At 37.6% G+C, this 14,691-nt stretch overlaps 1 protein-coding gene across 1 annotated transcript in view; it reads right to left on the bottom strand.

Annotated features, from left to right (window-relative positions):
* Positions 1-14,198, bottom strand: part of LOC140944728 (uncharacterized) — a 14,716-nt gene extending 518 nt beyond the window's left edge. The window contains exons 1-7 of the mRNA XM_073393846.1: positions 13,814-14,198; positions 6,189-6,436; positions 3,304-3,418; positions 2,377-2,502; positions 1,486-1,519; positions 668-809; positions 1-4 (exon numbers count right to left, since the gene is read on the bottom strand). The exon at positions 1-4 is cut by the window's left edge and continues 518 nt beyond it. Coding sequence (XP_073249947.1) covers positions 1-4; positions 668-809; positions 1,486-1,519; positions 2,377-2,502; positions 3,304-3,418; positions 6,189-6,436; positions 13,814-14,198 — 1,054 coding nt within the window. The remainder of the gene's footprint in view (positions 5-667; positions 810-1,485; positions 1,520-2,376; positions 2,503-3,303; positions 3,419-6,188; positions 6,437-13,813) is intronic.
* Positions 14,199-14,691: the final 493 nt, after the last annotated feature.

Here is a 14,691-nt window from a genome sequence, read left to right as displayed (position 1 = left end):
TTTGCTTTGGGAAGAACATTTTGTTATAAATTATAACAAAAACCATCACCTTCACATACATAAATAGGAGAATGGTTATAGAGGCCGGCTAAAAAACATTACTGATCAAAGGTTCACATATCTGGTGGGATGCTTCCTATAGTGGTAAGTTACTTTAACATGATAGGAATGCTATTATGAACGGCCATTTATTAGTCGGAAATTTAACACTCATTATAGCACTCTGACAAGAAATTCTTTTCATTTTTTCATTTCACTTTTCGTTTTTATTGGTTAATTCAGATGTTAATGCTAGTCTAGGTGGGTAGCGTCTACATAAAACAAAATACACACTCCAAATGGTATTACTAAAGTAACAAGTCAACAGAAGTATTTTAAACTTACCGGTATATAAATTGTAAAAAAAAAATAATTAGGTAAATAACAGAAGAAAAGTTACGTTTAAAACAATGATTAGATTAACTGGAATTTATACGGAATATCAATCAGAAGCTTACAAGTACACTACTAAGATTATTACAAAGATAATAAGTGGGTTTCTGCTATTAGATTGTTTTTATAGATGACTAAGGTACTGACGTTATTTTACATAAAAATGGAAATTGAGAGACATTTAAAATCAAAAACTGAAAACTGAAGTCAACCATAGATAATGCAAGTCAGCTACCTGATTGCCATCAATCTTCATGATCAGCGTCCAACCACCATCACCGCATTCTCCATTTGAAGTCGAAGCCATGGTCATGTGACAGTAAACGTCAATAACCTCATCTTCCACAACAAGTGGGTACGCTTTGCTTTCATTGGATCTTAAAAAGATGAAACTGCAAATGACACCGATATATATTTGTATGAAAACAATGTCATAAGATGCAAAAATATCTTGACTCAAACAATCATGTGCGAAAAGTCAAAACAAAACGAATATTGATCAGTTGCCTAAAGAAAACTGTTACAGTAATGCAATTGGAAGCCTAATAAGCATAGCCTCAGTGCTAGATTTTTCTGGTTCATGCAAAGATGGCAGAAGATGTTGGAACAGAGGAAAAACTGGCACCATAAGATATAGCATTTTATCTTTTGTGATATCAGGATTTGAATTCACACACCAAATTTAGAGATGCAGCGCATAGTCCTTAATTTCCTTTTTCATGAGGTGTCCGTTTTCACCACTACAGAAAATACCATAACATACCATAATACTCTTTGTTGGTCACTGTAAAATTTTGCATAAGCATATATTGTTTTCAGTTTCTCTTGGGGCCATTTTAACTCCCAAGAGATACTGAAAACAATATATGCTTATGCAAAATTTTCGAGTGACTAACAAAGAGTGTTATGGTGTGTTTTTTCAGTAGAGGTCAGTAAATATTAAAGATGTAGAAACTGATTACATCTCTAACTGGGAGCATTAAGAGAACTTTCCGTAATTTAAACAAAGGGTTAATTTGTATCAAAGAGAACCAATGAAATTTTGTTACTTACATATTCTTATCAAAGATGTCCTTGCAGGATGAAACTGTATCACACAGAAGACAGACAAAGAGATAAACTGTAAGAAGTAGGCCAATGATTTCTCGAAGGCCGTCGATTACCCACCAGCTAATATAAAAGAGTCGAAGCTGAGATCCAACGTAAGTGATGAACGACTAATGGTTTTGAATTTCATGGACCGTTTAGGACATTTTGGGTTTAAGGTAGGGGGAATTTCTTAAATTTTTAATGGGCGTTGTGATTATAATATATTATTTTTGAGCAACTCTTATGATCTCAGCTCTAGGAGGTGAATATAAAACAAAACAAAGTTGCTGCGCGGGCGTCAGAACGCCGCCGGTGTTTTGCCAAAGTCTTAGAGTAAGAACTTTCTTTAAAACACATGGAAGTTCTTAAGCGTTGTGGTTTTTAAGATAAGAGTAAAAAACAACAACAACAACACGAGTCTAAAAACAGAGTTTCTGATTTTTTGTAAAAAGTGATTGAATTTAGCCGCTCAAAGCAATGTTTACAACTCTAGAGGACAGAGGCCTTTCCGTGAACTAATTGGGGATTTCCTGAGGCCACCAAATAACTTCTAAAAAATAGGTTGCAATAACCAAAGGTTACGGAGTGCGGGCGACAACGATCAAAGGTCAAAACCCTTTAGCTCCATCGGTGACTGCTAGTGTGTTTTGGCTAAGTTTCACGTGAGAGATACGTCAAAACATTCGTGATCAGATTACGAGTGATAGAAGGTCCAAACGCGCGTGATGAAATTGAGTTCTGTGCATTCCATTCATTCCATGCTTCGCATGCTACATAAATGTGACGCATGCGTAATAACAACCTGGAGATTAGGATTGCGGGCTCCTCATGTCGCCCGCAGTAACCCAGACTTACCCGGTTCACAGTTCTCTACATCTCCGTAATATCCCGGATTACAAGTGCAGTTGTAAGATCCTTCTTTATTGGTGCAGAACGTATTCGTACTGCAGTTGTGTGTACCTGCGGCGCACTCATCAATGTCTAAAAAAAACAGGCCATCAAATTGCAGCTTGTTTCGTACACATAAGCACACGAGCAAATGCAGTGTCGTCCAGGGTTAAGCTTAAATTAAAGCATATTTCCTTGTCAAAAACGCATAGCCAAAAAAAAAATGTGAGCGTCTTATTTTCACTCAACTTCAGGTTTTCTTTTCGGGTGGTCCCTTGCTATATAAGACCCTGGCACAGGCTACGAAAAGTATGAAACACTTTAGCCTTTCATCAATCACAGATCTAATCAATCAAATTGACAATTCTAAGACTTGGAATAATGACTAACACCTTTTCACGTGACGAAGGACAATTATTAACAGTGCATTCATCGGTATGTTGTTTTAAGCATGCTTATGTTTTCTTCATTTGTCGTACGACGTGTATGTAAACCAGCCATAACTCAGTGAGCGAGTTGAAATTAATCTTGTCATAACTCAGTGATCGAATTGAAATTAATCTTGTCAACACACACTTTGAATTTTTTAGCGACTAAGCAGAGGGGCGACAAAGATTTTATTTTAAAAATGGGCTATGTACGCATTTGAAATAATCTCACTTGATGAACTTGGCAAGCCTTGTGTGACAAGCGTGACAATAATTTTGTTTGAAATATTTCGCCAATCTTTACTTTCTTTTAAACAGATATTTTTGTAAAGACCAGAAAACCTTAATGTTGCGTAAAAAAGATCACGACAGAACACGCAAGTAATAACCCTATCACGTTCGTCGCACACAAGTGTTTTAATCGAACCTATGCATGCAGCGTTATTAGTCGAAGGAAGGCACTTACCGATGTCACAGTACTCTCCTTTAAACCCAACGGTACACAAACAGTGGTATCCTTTGTTTGTAAAACCGGTTTGACAGGTGGCTTTGTTCTTGCAATGGGTTTTCAAGCATGCGTTCTAGGACAGGAAGAATCACCTGATTAGGAATATCAAGTTACGCATTTTGGTAAGGGTACTATGTTGTTTTACTCCTGGTTGATGCCTAGCAAGTGCCTAGCAAGTACCTAGTCATTGCGTAATCCTGCATGCTATTTAAATTTGGCCTTCCTTCATACTAATTAAGTGCCTATAGTCAGTGTTTAGCTAGCTAGGTAAAAGTGCGTTCCTCCATACTAATGAGGGTCTTCCTGCACACTAACAAGTGCCTTCCTCCAGCATATCTAATGAGAATCTCTGTTATACAATGGAAACAATAGGTTTGCCTAGGCTTGCCGGTCTCTTTTAACCCTGACTGGTTCATATTAAATCTATTATGTATAGGTAATCACATAAATTCGAGTGCAATTCCCTAATTTCACGAGTATACCACATGATTACCTATTAATATCATGGGTGACGAATTACGTTAGCAATCTTGGATTTTTGACATGTTTATCCTGGGTCGTATCCATCGAGAACTCCACTCTCTGAAATGTTTAGACCTTAAATTTGGCTTATAAAGTTCAGAATTTTTCAGACTTTTTCGGAAAAATACCTGTTAGAATCCTTCTTGATGTTCTCTTGTGTGTTCAGGTTTTCTAAAGCGTCTTTTTGTGCCCTGACATCTTCATTCACGGTATTTTAAAGCTTCGTCGCCATCTTGACAATGAGACGTGAAGGGTTGCCATGGCAATTTTGTAATTTCACATGTGAAATTACAAATTAACGCTGAAATTTCGCGCCAAAATTAAGGAGTAATTCGTCACCTATGATATTACTTATTAATAATATACACGAAAAACATAACTACAACAACAAATTTTGGCAGCGCGCGTTTTTAGTTCATTCACCTGATTGGCTGAAACAGACTACTACCTTTGTCAAATTCAAACTTTTTCAAGACCGACGCTTTCAAAATCATTCATCTAAGAACTTGGAAATGTGCAAGGATTTTTTTATATGGTCACCAGCCTGTTAAAGATAACTTGGTATACAATAATAAGCAAAAGTAAGTGTTTTTAAATTCATCCTCGATTATGAGAGCTCGGCGTTTACAAGAAGCGTTTCCAAGAAGTCAACTGCCGTTTTGAAATCAGGAGAACGTTTCGAACAGCCAAAGATGAAAGACACTTGCTAAGGTTTTTTAACGACTGTTCATCATTGTCTGTTCCAGAGACCCCATCATAGCTGGATTCATGGAGAAAAGTTTGAGATTTAAAACCCGAAAATGAAGAAGGCAATTTGTTTTCTTTCGACGCTGCTATCGATGTGTGAGTGGAGCCACTGTTGTTGTGATGTCGGAAACTGCCAGTATTAATATAATACTTGCTTTTTCTCAGGGCTGGAGTTTTCATTATTTCATTTGGCCTACTGCAAGAGTCATCGTAGCTTTTCTTCGTCGGCTTTATCGTAGTCGTTAGGGAAGTTAAAAGCTCTGTGGCCTGTGAAATTGACGATATGTTCTGAACTTACAATCTTTGCTTTCTTCAGCTTCCTGACTGTTGTTTTTCTTGCACAATGATTCGTAAAATTTTTTCTCACTTTTTTAAGGCTAGTACCAGCTACGGATACTTTCATTATGTGAGTTATGGTATTTTCGCCCATTGGTTTAGTTTGGACCAGATGTTTAAATTTTCGTTTTCGTTTTCTACTGAGGTAGAAAAAAAACCAGACCATCGCATGGATGTTTTAATAGAGGTCTTCGCTCCACAAAAGACTCAAAGAGATTGAAATGTTATCATGGAATTGTATCCTTGTTCATTTAAGTGTCTGAAGAGTGTAGCTGTCATGGGTTTGCGTGTGGTTGCAACCGTTTTTGTTCTTTATTTTTTTACTTTAGCGTAGTCTGTTATAATTAAGTAGCTTGTTTTTTAGTTTCTCTGGCTCATTTTTGCTCGATTTTGTTGACAGCATTTTTCTCTTAGCAACGCATTTTCAATACATTTAGCCAGAAAGACGTACTTTTTACTGTGTTCGGGTTTTAGAATATTTTTTTAACTTTTCTATTGTTGTTGTGCTTACAAAAGTAAATCCCGTCGTTGTCTGCTGAAAACCATGGCCATTTTCTTGAATTTTGTTGTTAAAACAGTTCTAATCTGATTGATTCTTATTGGTTTCTTTTGTGTTTTCAGCCAATCAGAAAGCATTTGTAATTTGCACTTGTGTTACAAGTTTGCACTAGTGTTACACATTTTGCACTCGTGTTACAGAAAAGCTTCACTTCTTTCTCAGCCAATCAGAATTGAGTAATTTTTTCGTGTATATTATTAGTGTTCAAATTAAAAGCTCACAAATTTTGAATGCGCTTTCTTTCATGCAAGTTGAGTTTGCTAGGAAAAAAGTCTTACCATCACCAATATTTTTAAAAAAAATTGCTCCAAGCACGCAAGTCGAATCGAGCACTACACCTCTGTTTACGATTGAAGAAGTAGAAAAAGTCCAGCGTCAAAGGATAGCCGGTTTTATCGGACCTGCATTCCAACTGACTTATGCGGCTTTGATTGACAAACTCATTCAACAAGAAAAGCTAAACCGCTTCAACGGGTGCTCTAAAAGACAGCTAAATACGCCATTTTTAGCGCTGCTTTTCCTGCACGTGCGTGGGAAAGCAACGAGGTTTACTTTGGCCATGAGCAACAACCTGACTGCATGATTGGGAAAGACAATTTTGATCGAGGTGAGATATTTGGCCTTTGAACCTTCCTTAAATTAAAGGTTACTTGTTTGAAATATAAAACTTCTAACTTACCTTGGCTCCTTGATAAAAATAATCCGAGTTTGTCTCCAGCTTATCCTCTTGTCCCTCAAAAGTGGAGTTGTTAAGTTCACATTGGCTCGTTGACTTCTTATAGTTAAAACTGACGCAGTTTGGTTCTTCGAAGCAAAATAACCCACAGCTATCTGCATCAATAACGCCAACGCTGCGAATCACGTGATTCTGTAAACGTTTGCCTTCAAACATATGGTCGTTGCTCATCTCCAGTGTACGACATGAGTCTGAAGTAGTTAACGGAAATAACTGATCTAAATCCCGGTATGGCCAACGAGTTGGAACTTACAGCTATACATATTCAAGAGCCATAATGGTCCCATTATGGCTCTTGAAACATTTTAACAGTTTTACAGGGGCGGATCCAGAATTTTTTTTAGGAGGGGGTGCACTCGTCTCTTGCTCTACTTCAGCACCATCAAACCACATAGTTTTTTTTTTGCAGAATACCAGTTGTATTAGAAAACCGCAGGTCATCTCAAGGAGGGGGGGGGGGGGTGCGCACACCCTGCACCCTCCCCCTAGATCCGCCCCTATTTTAATTCCTTACAGTTAATAAACTGAACGCATATAGCTGCGCAAGGCTTAGTTTTTATTTTCCTTCTTGAGATTAATAATAATAAATCGTTTACAACTACATCTTGCAAATGTTAAAATAAAATTGGAACAACACTACTTTAAGGCAAAAAAGGTAAAGGTCCTAATATTTAATACGTTATCGGTTATTCGTAACAGTCATCATTTGACGGCGCGCTCATTTTAACCCCATCTCCATCAGTACTCCGTTTTACGGGATTTAAAGCAACTTTGAAAGCTACCCGGAACTGAAACGACTGGGAGACGAAACAAAAATCTACACATGCAACGCGTAACTTACAGGCGTAAGTTAACTTCCAAGACTTGTTGTTCTTGTTGTTTTTTTCTTTCTATTCTCGCATTATCTGGTCTGATAACGGTACACAAGAGTAAAAAGCCTGGCAGACGTTACAATGTAAAGTATCTTATAATCTATAACGCAAGCGTTATACGTTATGCCACGGTTTAAGAAGACAAAGTCCCTAGGATGATTTCTTTATTTTCCTAGGATTTTAGCTTACTTACCAACTTCTGAGTATTTTCCATTAGCCTTTAAAGGGTTTGTGTCTGTGCAAGGCTTTCCTTGCACTCGTAGGTTTCAGCTGTAGCAGTAATAAATACTACAGGTAATCATTGATTACGGATCCGCGTTCGTCACTTACGGAAACATTACGGAAACGAAATCGAGTCGAAAGGAGTCCAGTTTCCCGGCCAAGGTGCCCCTGATAAAATTGAGGGCGGCTAATTTGCAGTCGCCCGTGATAGCTCGAAAATTTCTGCCTTAGTGCCAGAGGAACACCAGATTTGGATGCGTTCTGACGAATGTGATAATTGTCAGTTTACCAGTAAATTAAATACATTGTTAACTGTATTTTACAAAGAACTCATCAAATCATGCCAGAAATTGAAAAAGCTTCTTGATTTTATTTATATCTAGCTTGTTAGGTACACAAGCAAGACCTGGAGGTAAGTATAATTACCGTCAGGCACTTGGCAAGGTACCTCTATATTTAAAAAGAAGCCTTTTTTATTAGTCCTTAGAAAAGATTAACCATGTGAAACTGGTAATTTATCCGCAAAACGTGATAAACGTGACGAAGTTTGTCTTCGTCTCAACCTTCCTGACGTCCACCTTTGTACCTATTTGCGCTCCCTTGCCAACTTGCAATTCCTATATGTTTTCCTGTATTGTATCATATTTTGGCTAAATATAAATGAACTGAATTGAACTGAGGCAAGCCACTACTTAAATATGTTATCTTAAAAAAGGTCAATACTTTGGTTGTTGTTGTTGTTGTTGTTGCACCCTGCGGCAGCAACAACACCCTTCTTTCGTCTTCTTGAGAGTGAACGAGAAATTTTTAAAGGAGGCTAGCTCTGCCTTAATCGCGTTAAACATTTGAAGCCACCGAAGCCCGAATTTCTGGAATAGTCTATTTTTTTTTTTTTTTACTTTTTTTTTAATGCTTCAACACTTTATTGCAAACATTACAAAGTATTACAAAACAAAACATTGAATAAATAATTAAATAAATTACACGTACTACTTTACACAAAAGAGCCATGGTGATTATATAATTAAAACTTATAGTAAGCACAGGAGAGGTTTTCATAGAGACTGAAACTTGTTAATTAGCCCTTTGGATTGGTATATGGATTTATGTACAATTAGCTTGCCTTTAACAAAATCAAAAAACAGGTCGATGTTAGGGGTCTTCTGTTTGAATCTCTGAGTAAAAATGTGTCTCCACCGTAATTTTTAGGGAGTTATTATAACTCCAAAAATGGAGTAAAAATTTTAGGTACAGGAAAACCCCTTTTTTGGGGTTATTTTAACTCCTAATTTAACTCCGAATTTGGGGTCATTTTTACTCCTGAAAAAGAGTTCTTTTTACTCCCAGTCTGGAGTTAAAATTACTCCGAAATGGGGTTATATGTACTCCTTACATGGGTTGTTTTTACTCTTTTTGGAGTTAATTTAACTCTGAAAGTGGAGTAAAAATTTTAGGTACAGGATAACTCCTTTTTTGGGGTTATTTTAACTCCTCAATATCTGGGGTCACTTTTACTCCTAAAAAAGAGTTCTTTAAACTCCTTTTTGGAGTTAAAGTAACTCCACGAAAAATAACTCCACTGCAAGGAGTTAAATTAGCCCCACTAGAGGAGTTATTATAACTCCTTGAAAATTACAGTGCCTTTCCCAGTAAAAAGAGAGACTGTTACCTTGTAGATGAATTAAGTATACTTTATGGTTACCATCCAGAAGACAAACGAACTCTAATTTTCAATTATTTTATTTTTCTGGAATAGTCTACGATGTTTTCTATAGTCAAGAAACTGGTTTTCTGTACCATTTATTCGATGGTGATAGCCGAGCCCGCGGTATCTAGTACTCGACAATTAGGCCTGGATTCCAAACGGTATCGCAGCAACAAGCAGAACAAGCTCGACAAAGACCGACGATTCGTACAGAGTCTTCTTCGTGTACCCCAATATCGAGTAAGGAAAAGAAAGGCTCTTGTAGCAGAAAATTGTTGTTGTCGTTGTTGGAAATATGACCAATAATCGGGCAATATTTAACTGGTGAATTGTTCTGATTAATTTGTTAAATGTCTTTGAAATTTGTTGTTGTGTTAGAACGTTACTGCAGTCAGAATGGGTAGATTATTATTGGTTTTAATCAATTTCCACGTAGCTAGGTCCTCAGCATGCAGGCATAGCATGACCTCTTTTGAGAAGTTCGCAATTTTAGTTGCGGGTTGCATGGAGAGCCCGAATTCTCTCTAAGTTAGTCGACCAACAGTCAAAATTTAATAATAAATGTAATATAATGCAAGGAAAAACGTTGGAACAAGACCTTTATCTAGCTCTCTTACAGGTTGGAATAACAATCGACCTACTGTTCCTACTGCACCTTCTTTGAATGTTAACTTTACATTTTAGCAGTTATGAAGTGTTTGCGAAAAACAAAAAACTTTTTCCTAGCTATTTAACATGCTATGAACTTATCACAACTTTCTGATATCAGTTTTACCTTAGATAATGTTTGTTTAAAACAGATTGGTCATATCGTGTTCTTAATAATAATTACGGTAAGCCAAATTGAGAAACGTTTGATGTTTTGCGTCGTAGTTCATTAGCTATTCTTCCAGACGTAAATTTCAGGTGATAAATTCTCCCATCGGCTACTTGAGGTTTATAGGAAAAAAATATCAAATAACATCACAGGCCAGTTAAAGTAGTCCTATAAATAAAGTAAAACGAATTCACCCCCGTTTGACAATCCATTATAAGTGAAATGGAGTAATGCGATGCCTTGCATAAACCGCGGGACCCAAATTTCTCTGAGGACTAAATTAACAGATCACTTGTATTAAAATGAAACATTTCAAAAGCGAGGTTCCGCCTTGAGTGAGTATTTTTTTTATTACTTGTTGCTACTATTATTATTATTATTATTATCATTATTATTATTATTGTTAGTTTTAAATCGGTATAATTTTTTAGGCTACCTAACACGAATAAGGAACTAACCTTCATTTGGGGCCTGTACGTAAATCCACGGTAACAACTTCAACAAGATCCACAAACTGATTTTAAACAGCATTATTAAACCGCAGGTCAATCAAATTAATGTTTGAAAATAAACGTAACGTTTCTTATCGGATCACCGTCCGAGAAAGGTTTCATCGAAATGCAATAAGGTTACACTCAGTCCATAATGCATCTTGTTTATCCCCCAAAATTTTGTATAATCATTCACCTGGCTATAACAGTCGTCCCAAGCTGAGAGAAATCGGAGACAATGGTTATGTAAAATTTTGAGAGGTAAACAAGGTGCATTATGGCATAGGTGAAAATAATGAATTGTTGTTCGTAATGTTACCTGTTGACAGAATCATCAAATTTCTGTGCTAGTGCTTGAAAAGTCTATGAAAATTCTTCAACTTCAAATGAAGTGGCCTAGAAACGTTTTTTAGTTTTATTTATTTATTTATTTATTTTTTATTTTTTTAATGCCTCTTGGTTGTTCAAGACAGAGCACAAATTATAGCCCAGAGATGTTTTAGGTGATTTACATGAAGTGTTTTGTGTTTTATGCAAGAATTAGCTATTTAAGACAAGTGAACTGAAAATGTACAGAAACTGGTGGAGCAAACAGTTCAAGCCTGAAGTCCTGTTAGCTTGGACTGGAAATGAGCATTTATGTACAAATCTGTGATTTACATTCCTGGTAGGTAGTCCTTGAAAATCAAGTGTGGTCCGAGAAAAGTCTTTAAAAATGACTGTAATTTTTTGCATGAATCCTGATTCTGTATTGTTTGTTCTTCATTACTCTAGCTCAGTTCAAATCCACTGAAACGTGTATTATTATAAAATCATTATTATTATTTTGATCTTGTTCCTTTTTTGCATCCCTATTAATATTTTCCATTAGAGTGGAAGCTCTCCTTTGGGACATCTCTATTCAAGGGACACCTCCTCCAGATCAGCTAGAGTACCCGGAGAAAAACCTCTCGGAGTAAGGAGAGAACCAACACGAAACTCAACACCCACTCATGGCATTGATCCCAGAATTTGTCTGTCTCACACTGGTCGGAGGTGAGTGCTCTCACCACTGCACCATCCTTTCTTGCCCCCAGATGTGCGGGTCACTGATGAAACTATGTTATTCATAAAAAATGTCGATTATCACTATATGTTGTTTATTGAACACCAACTGTGATGCAAAAATATGATAGAAATGACCAGGCATGTTTTCACCCTAGTGGAGACTGATATTCAGTGAGTGACCGAAGGCATACTATTCCTGACAACTGTAAAAATCATGACCTCCCAGTTACTAGTGTAGATACACTAACATTTAGACCTATGAGGGACTTGTGGAAACTAGGTCATTAGACTACACTGTATTCTAAAATCTTGGACAAAACTCTTGAATTGCATACTTGGAGAGCATTTTTCTAAAAATTGAAGCCATAGTGATTCTTCCATTCCCATCTCCCTGGGGGCAGTGTTGCTGTGTCGTCAAAAGAAAGCTTCAACAATAACCTTAATGTGAAAAATTAGTTATCTCATTGAAAACTACAAAGCAATAACCACGGCTTTCATCGCCCCTGACCAAACCTGGGAGATAAGATATGTTCAAACAGAGCTGATTACTACATCAAAATATTTCGAAAATATAGGTATATTCTTATAAAATGGACACACATTCAAAGACGATGCCATACAGGTGAAGCGACATATAACACCAGCCAGCTTGAATATACTCCCCTTCTTGGAAGTGCATGATCTGATAATTTTTACAACATAAACAGTCAAATGTTCGGCTGCTATCAATAAATAGTTTTAGTTTTAGGGAGGATGGCTCAGCACACTTAGTAATATTATGCAAGTATACTCGACCGGATTTTTTAACTTTAAAGCGCGGAAAGAAAGTCGTGTAGGTACGCGTCTGGCTGTCGATCGCTCGACATACCTTAACCTGTACTGCCTGGCTGGCCGTGTGACAAAAAACTCTCAGGATTGCCAAAGTTTCAGTCACAACAAATACGTGATCCAAGAAATCAAGAAAAAGAATAAAGCAACTACAGAATACAGGGCCACTCAGACTCTAGTCCACCTTGTCGAATTGAAAGGCTTTTTAGAAATTATAAACTTTTATTAATATCTCCCTGCATCCAAAATACATCAGTGAATCGGTGAATATTTTCGGAAACTTTCGATGATACCTGTGAAAGGTCCAGCGTATTTACCGGTGAGATAATCGTCAATATTCCGAACATTTTCCATTGTATTTTGTTCTGACATTTGAATCTTTTCACCTCGTGTATATAATTCCTCCGCGGACAGTGAACAGCCAAGATGAACATGGCGTACAGCTGGACTTCATTTACTTTGTGTGTAAGAACACACGAAACGACTCCATTAGGTCTGCTGCCCTCTGATTGGGCAGAAAAACAAAAAAGGTTTTCTAGCACCAATCAGAAGCCAGAACGGCCGCGACCGTTTGGAACTGGTCTTCTCTTCGCGCCATTTTTTCCCGCCCGTTTAGATTTTCCCTCGCCCCCACTATCTGCTCCCGGGTCTCCGAGGATGCAAAATATCTACTGCAGATCATTCAACATCATATGACGTGACGTTAACCAAATTGGTGTAAAAACAATGAAACGCCGGGCGGCCATGTTGATGTACCAAAAAAAAATTCTGCGGGGACTTAAATCCTTTCTCATGTAAATCCTTTCATTCAGTTTTCCGAGCAATTTTCATAGTTACTAATCACGTGAGTGAGAACAATCTAAGTATACACATACATAAAGTCAAAGCGCTATACATCAACACACATAAGTTGAAGGCTGAATTAAAATCTTCCTGTGGCCTGTCTGAGTAGTACTAGGCGTCAGTAGTGGTCTCAAAGGATGCCGCCGCCGCCTATTGTTTCAGGCTATTGTTCTCAGTTGTCAATCAAATTAAAAATTCAAGATGGCGCCCGAGAGCAAGAACGTTCTAAAGATCAGGGAATCACCAATTGTTGACAGTTTAATCATGTCGCGCGACGAAAAAGACGTAAGGGTTTATCGGAACCTAGCCAAAAGCGAAGCAAGATCCAGACTGAAGGAGAGGATTCTGGAACAAATGATCTTATCCGTGGATTATTTAGATAATTTCCACGAATCATTCATGATGAAACTCGAACACCTAGAATGTGTGTGTCTAGTTAACGCGTTCCAGTGAATGGTTTTGTATGTTAATTCATGTTCGCTTGGAATTTGCATGAAAACTCGTAGAGTCTTAGAGAAAAAAGAAGACCTGAAAGAAAGAAAGATTTGAACCTGTAAGCTTAAACTAAAGTTACCTGGCGTCAGTACTAAGACTTAACGCGTTGCGCTAAGCCCGTTCCCGACGAAAGTTGACTACAAAATAAAGAAGTCTTTCTGAATATTGGTCATGACTTTTATTGATGTGGTGGTTCCTAAAAGAACCGTTTTTGTCATAAGACAATTAGTGGGATCTGTTCTTCCTACTTAGGAATTGTGAATAGAACGCCCAGTTAAATGGGTAGGCTGAGATTATTTGCCATTTCTCGCCTGGTACTTTCTCAGAATAATACACAGCGATGTGTTTGGCAGGGAAGCCTTCCGGATCTGTACCAATTTGCCGGTTTAGTTTAAACACGAACAAATAAAAGCGTCCATGATATTCGTTCCATCCTTCGTGTATGACGGACACGTCTTCGCTGTTTTCTTCCCAGGTGAGTTCGGAGACAGTCTTTAACAAATCGACTAAATCAATTTGTGACTCAAACTTCGACGCTCTCACATGTTCATGTTTTAAAACATGCCTCTCGTTGATATGATCTGCTTGCTTTTGTGTCAGGATCGTTCCCTCGGTTTCAAATGGCAAAGCCATGGTTGAAAATAAAATTTTTTCTGGTTCATCTTAAAACAGATTGCAACACAAAAGACTCAAACTTGAAAAAGAGCGAAAAGGGTTATTGTTTTTGCCGCCCGCCGTTCAACTAAAAAGAGCAGCGAACTTTTTGCCGCGAAGGTTCAAAAACTTAAAAGAACGGCGAAAAATTAAATGGTTTTTTACCGCTCCACTTTAATTGTCCCCGCACCAATCAGCGTGAATCTCCCATGAACAGCATAAAGGTAGAGTGAATTTGGAAAAGTCATTTTGCTCTGCTCATCCCAGTGTCAAGATATCCAATTGCTCAAAGATGAAGACTTTGTATGAACTTGCCTTGGAAGCTGTCCCTAACAAGGGTTTAATGGCTGAGACGTTTCTGGTCCCTTGTCATCCGATTGCCAAAGAACTTCAAGCCCGGCAGTACATTGAAGACAGAAATAAGTATAGACAACAACACCGCGTCAATTTCAGGTTTGTCTACGCTGATTTG

This window comes from Porites lutea, chromosome 7 (assembly GCF_958299795.1).
Source record: "Porites lutea chromosome 7, jaPorLute2.1, whole genome shotgun sequence".
In the NCBI taxonomy this organism is placed as follows: domain Eukaryota; kingdom Metazoa; phylum Cnidaria; class Anthozoa; order Scleractinia; family Poritidae; genus Porites; species Porites lutea.
Note: the sequence above shows the minus strand (reverse complement) of the source record. Positions and strands in the feature narration are given on the sequence as shown.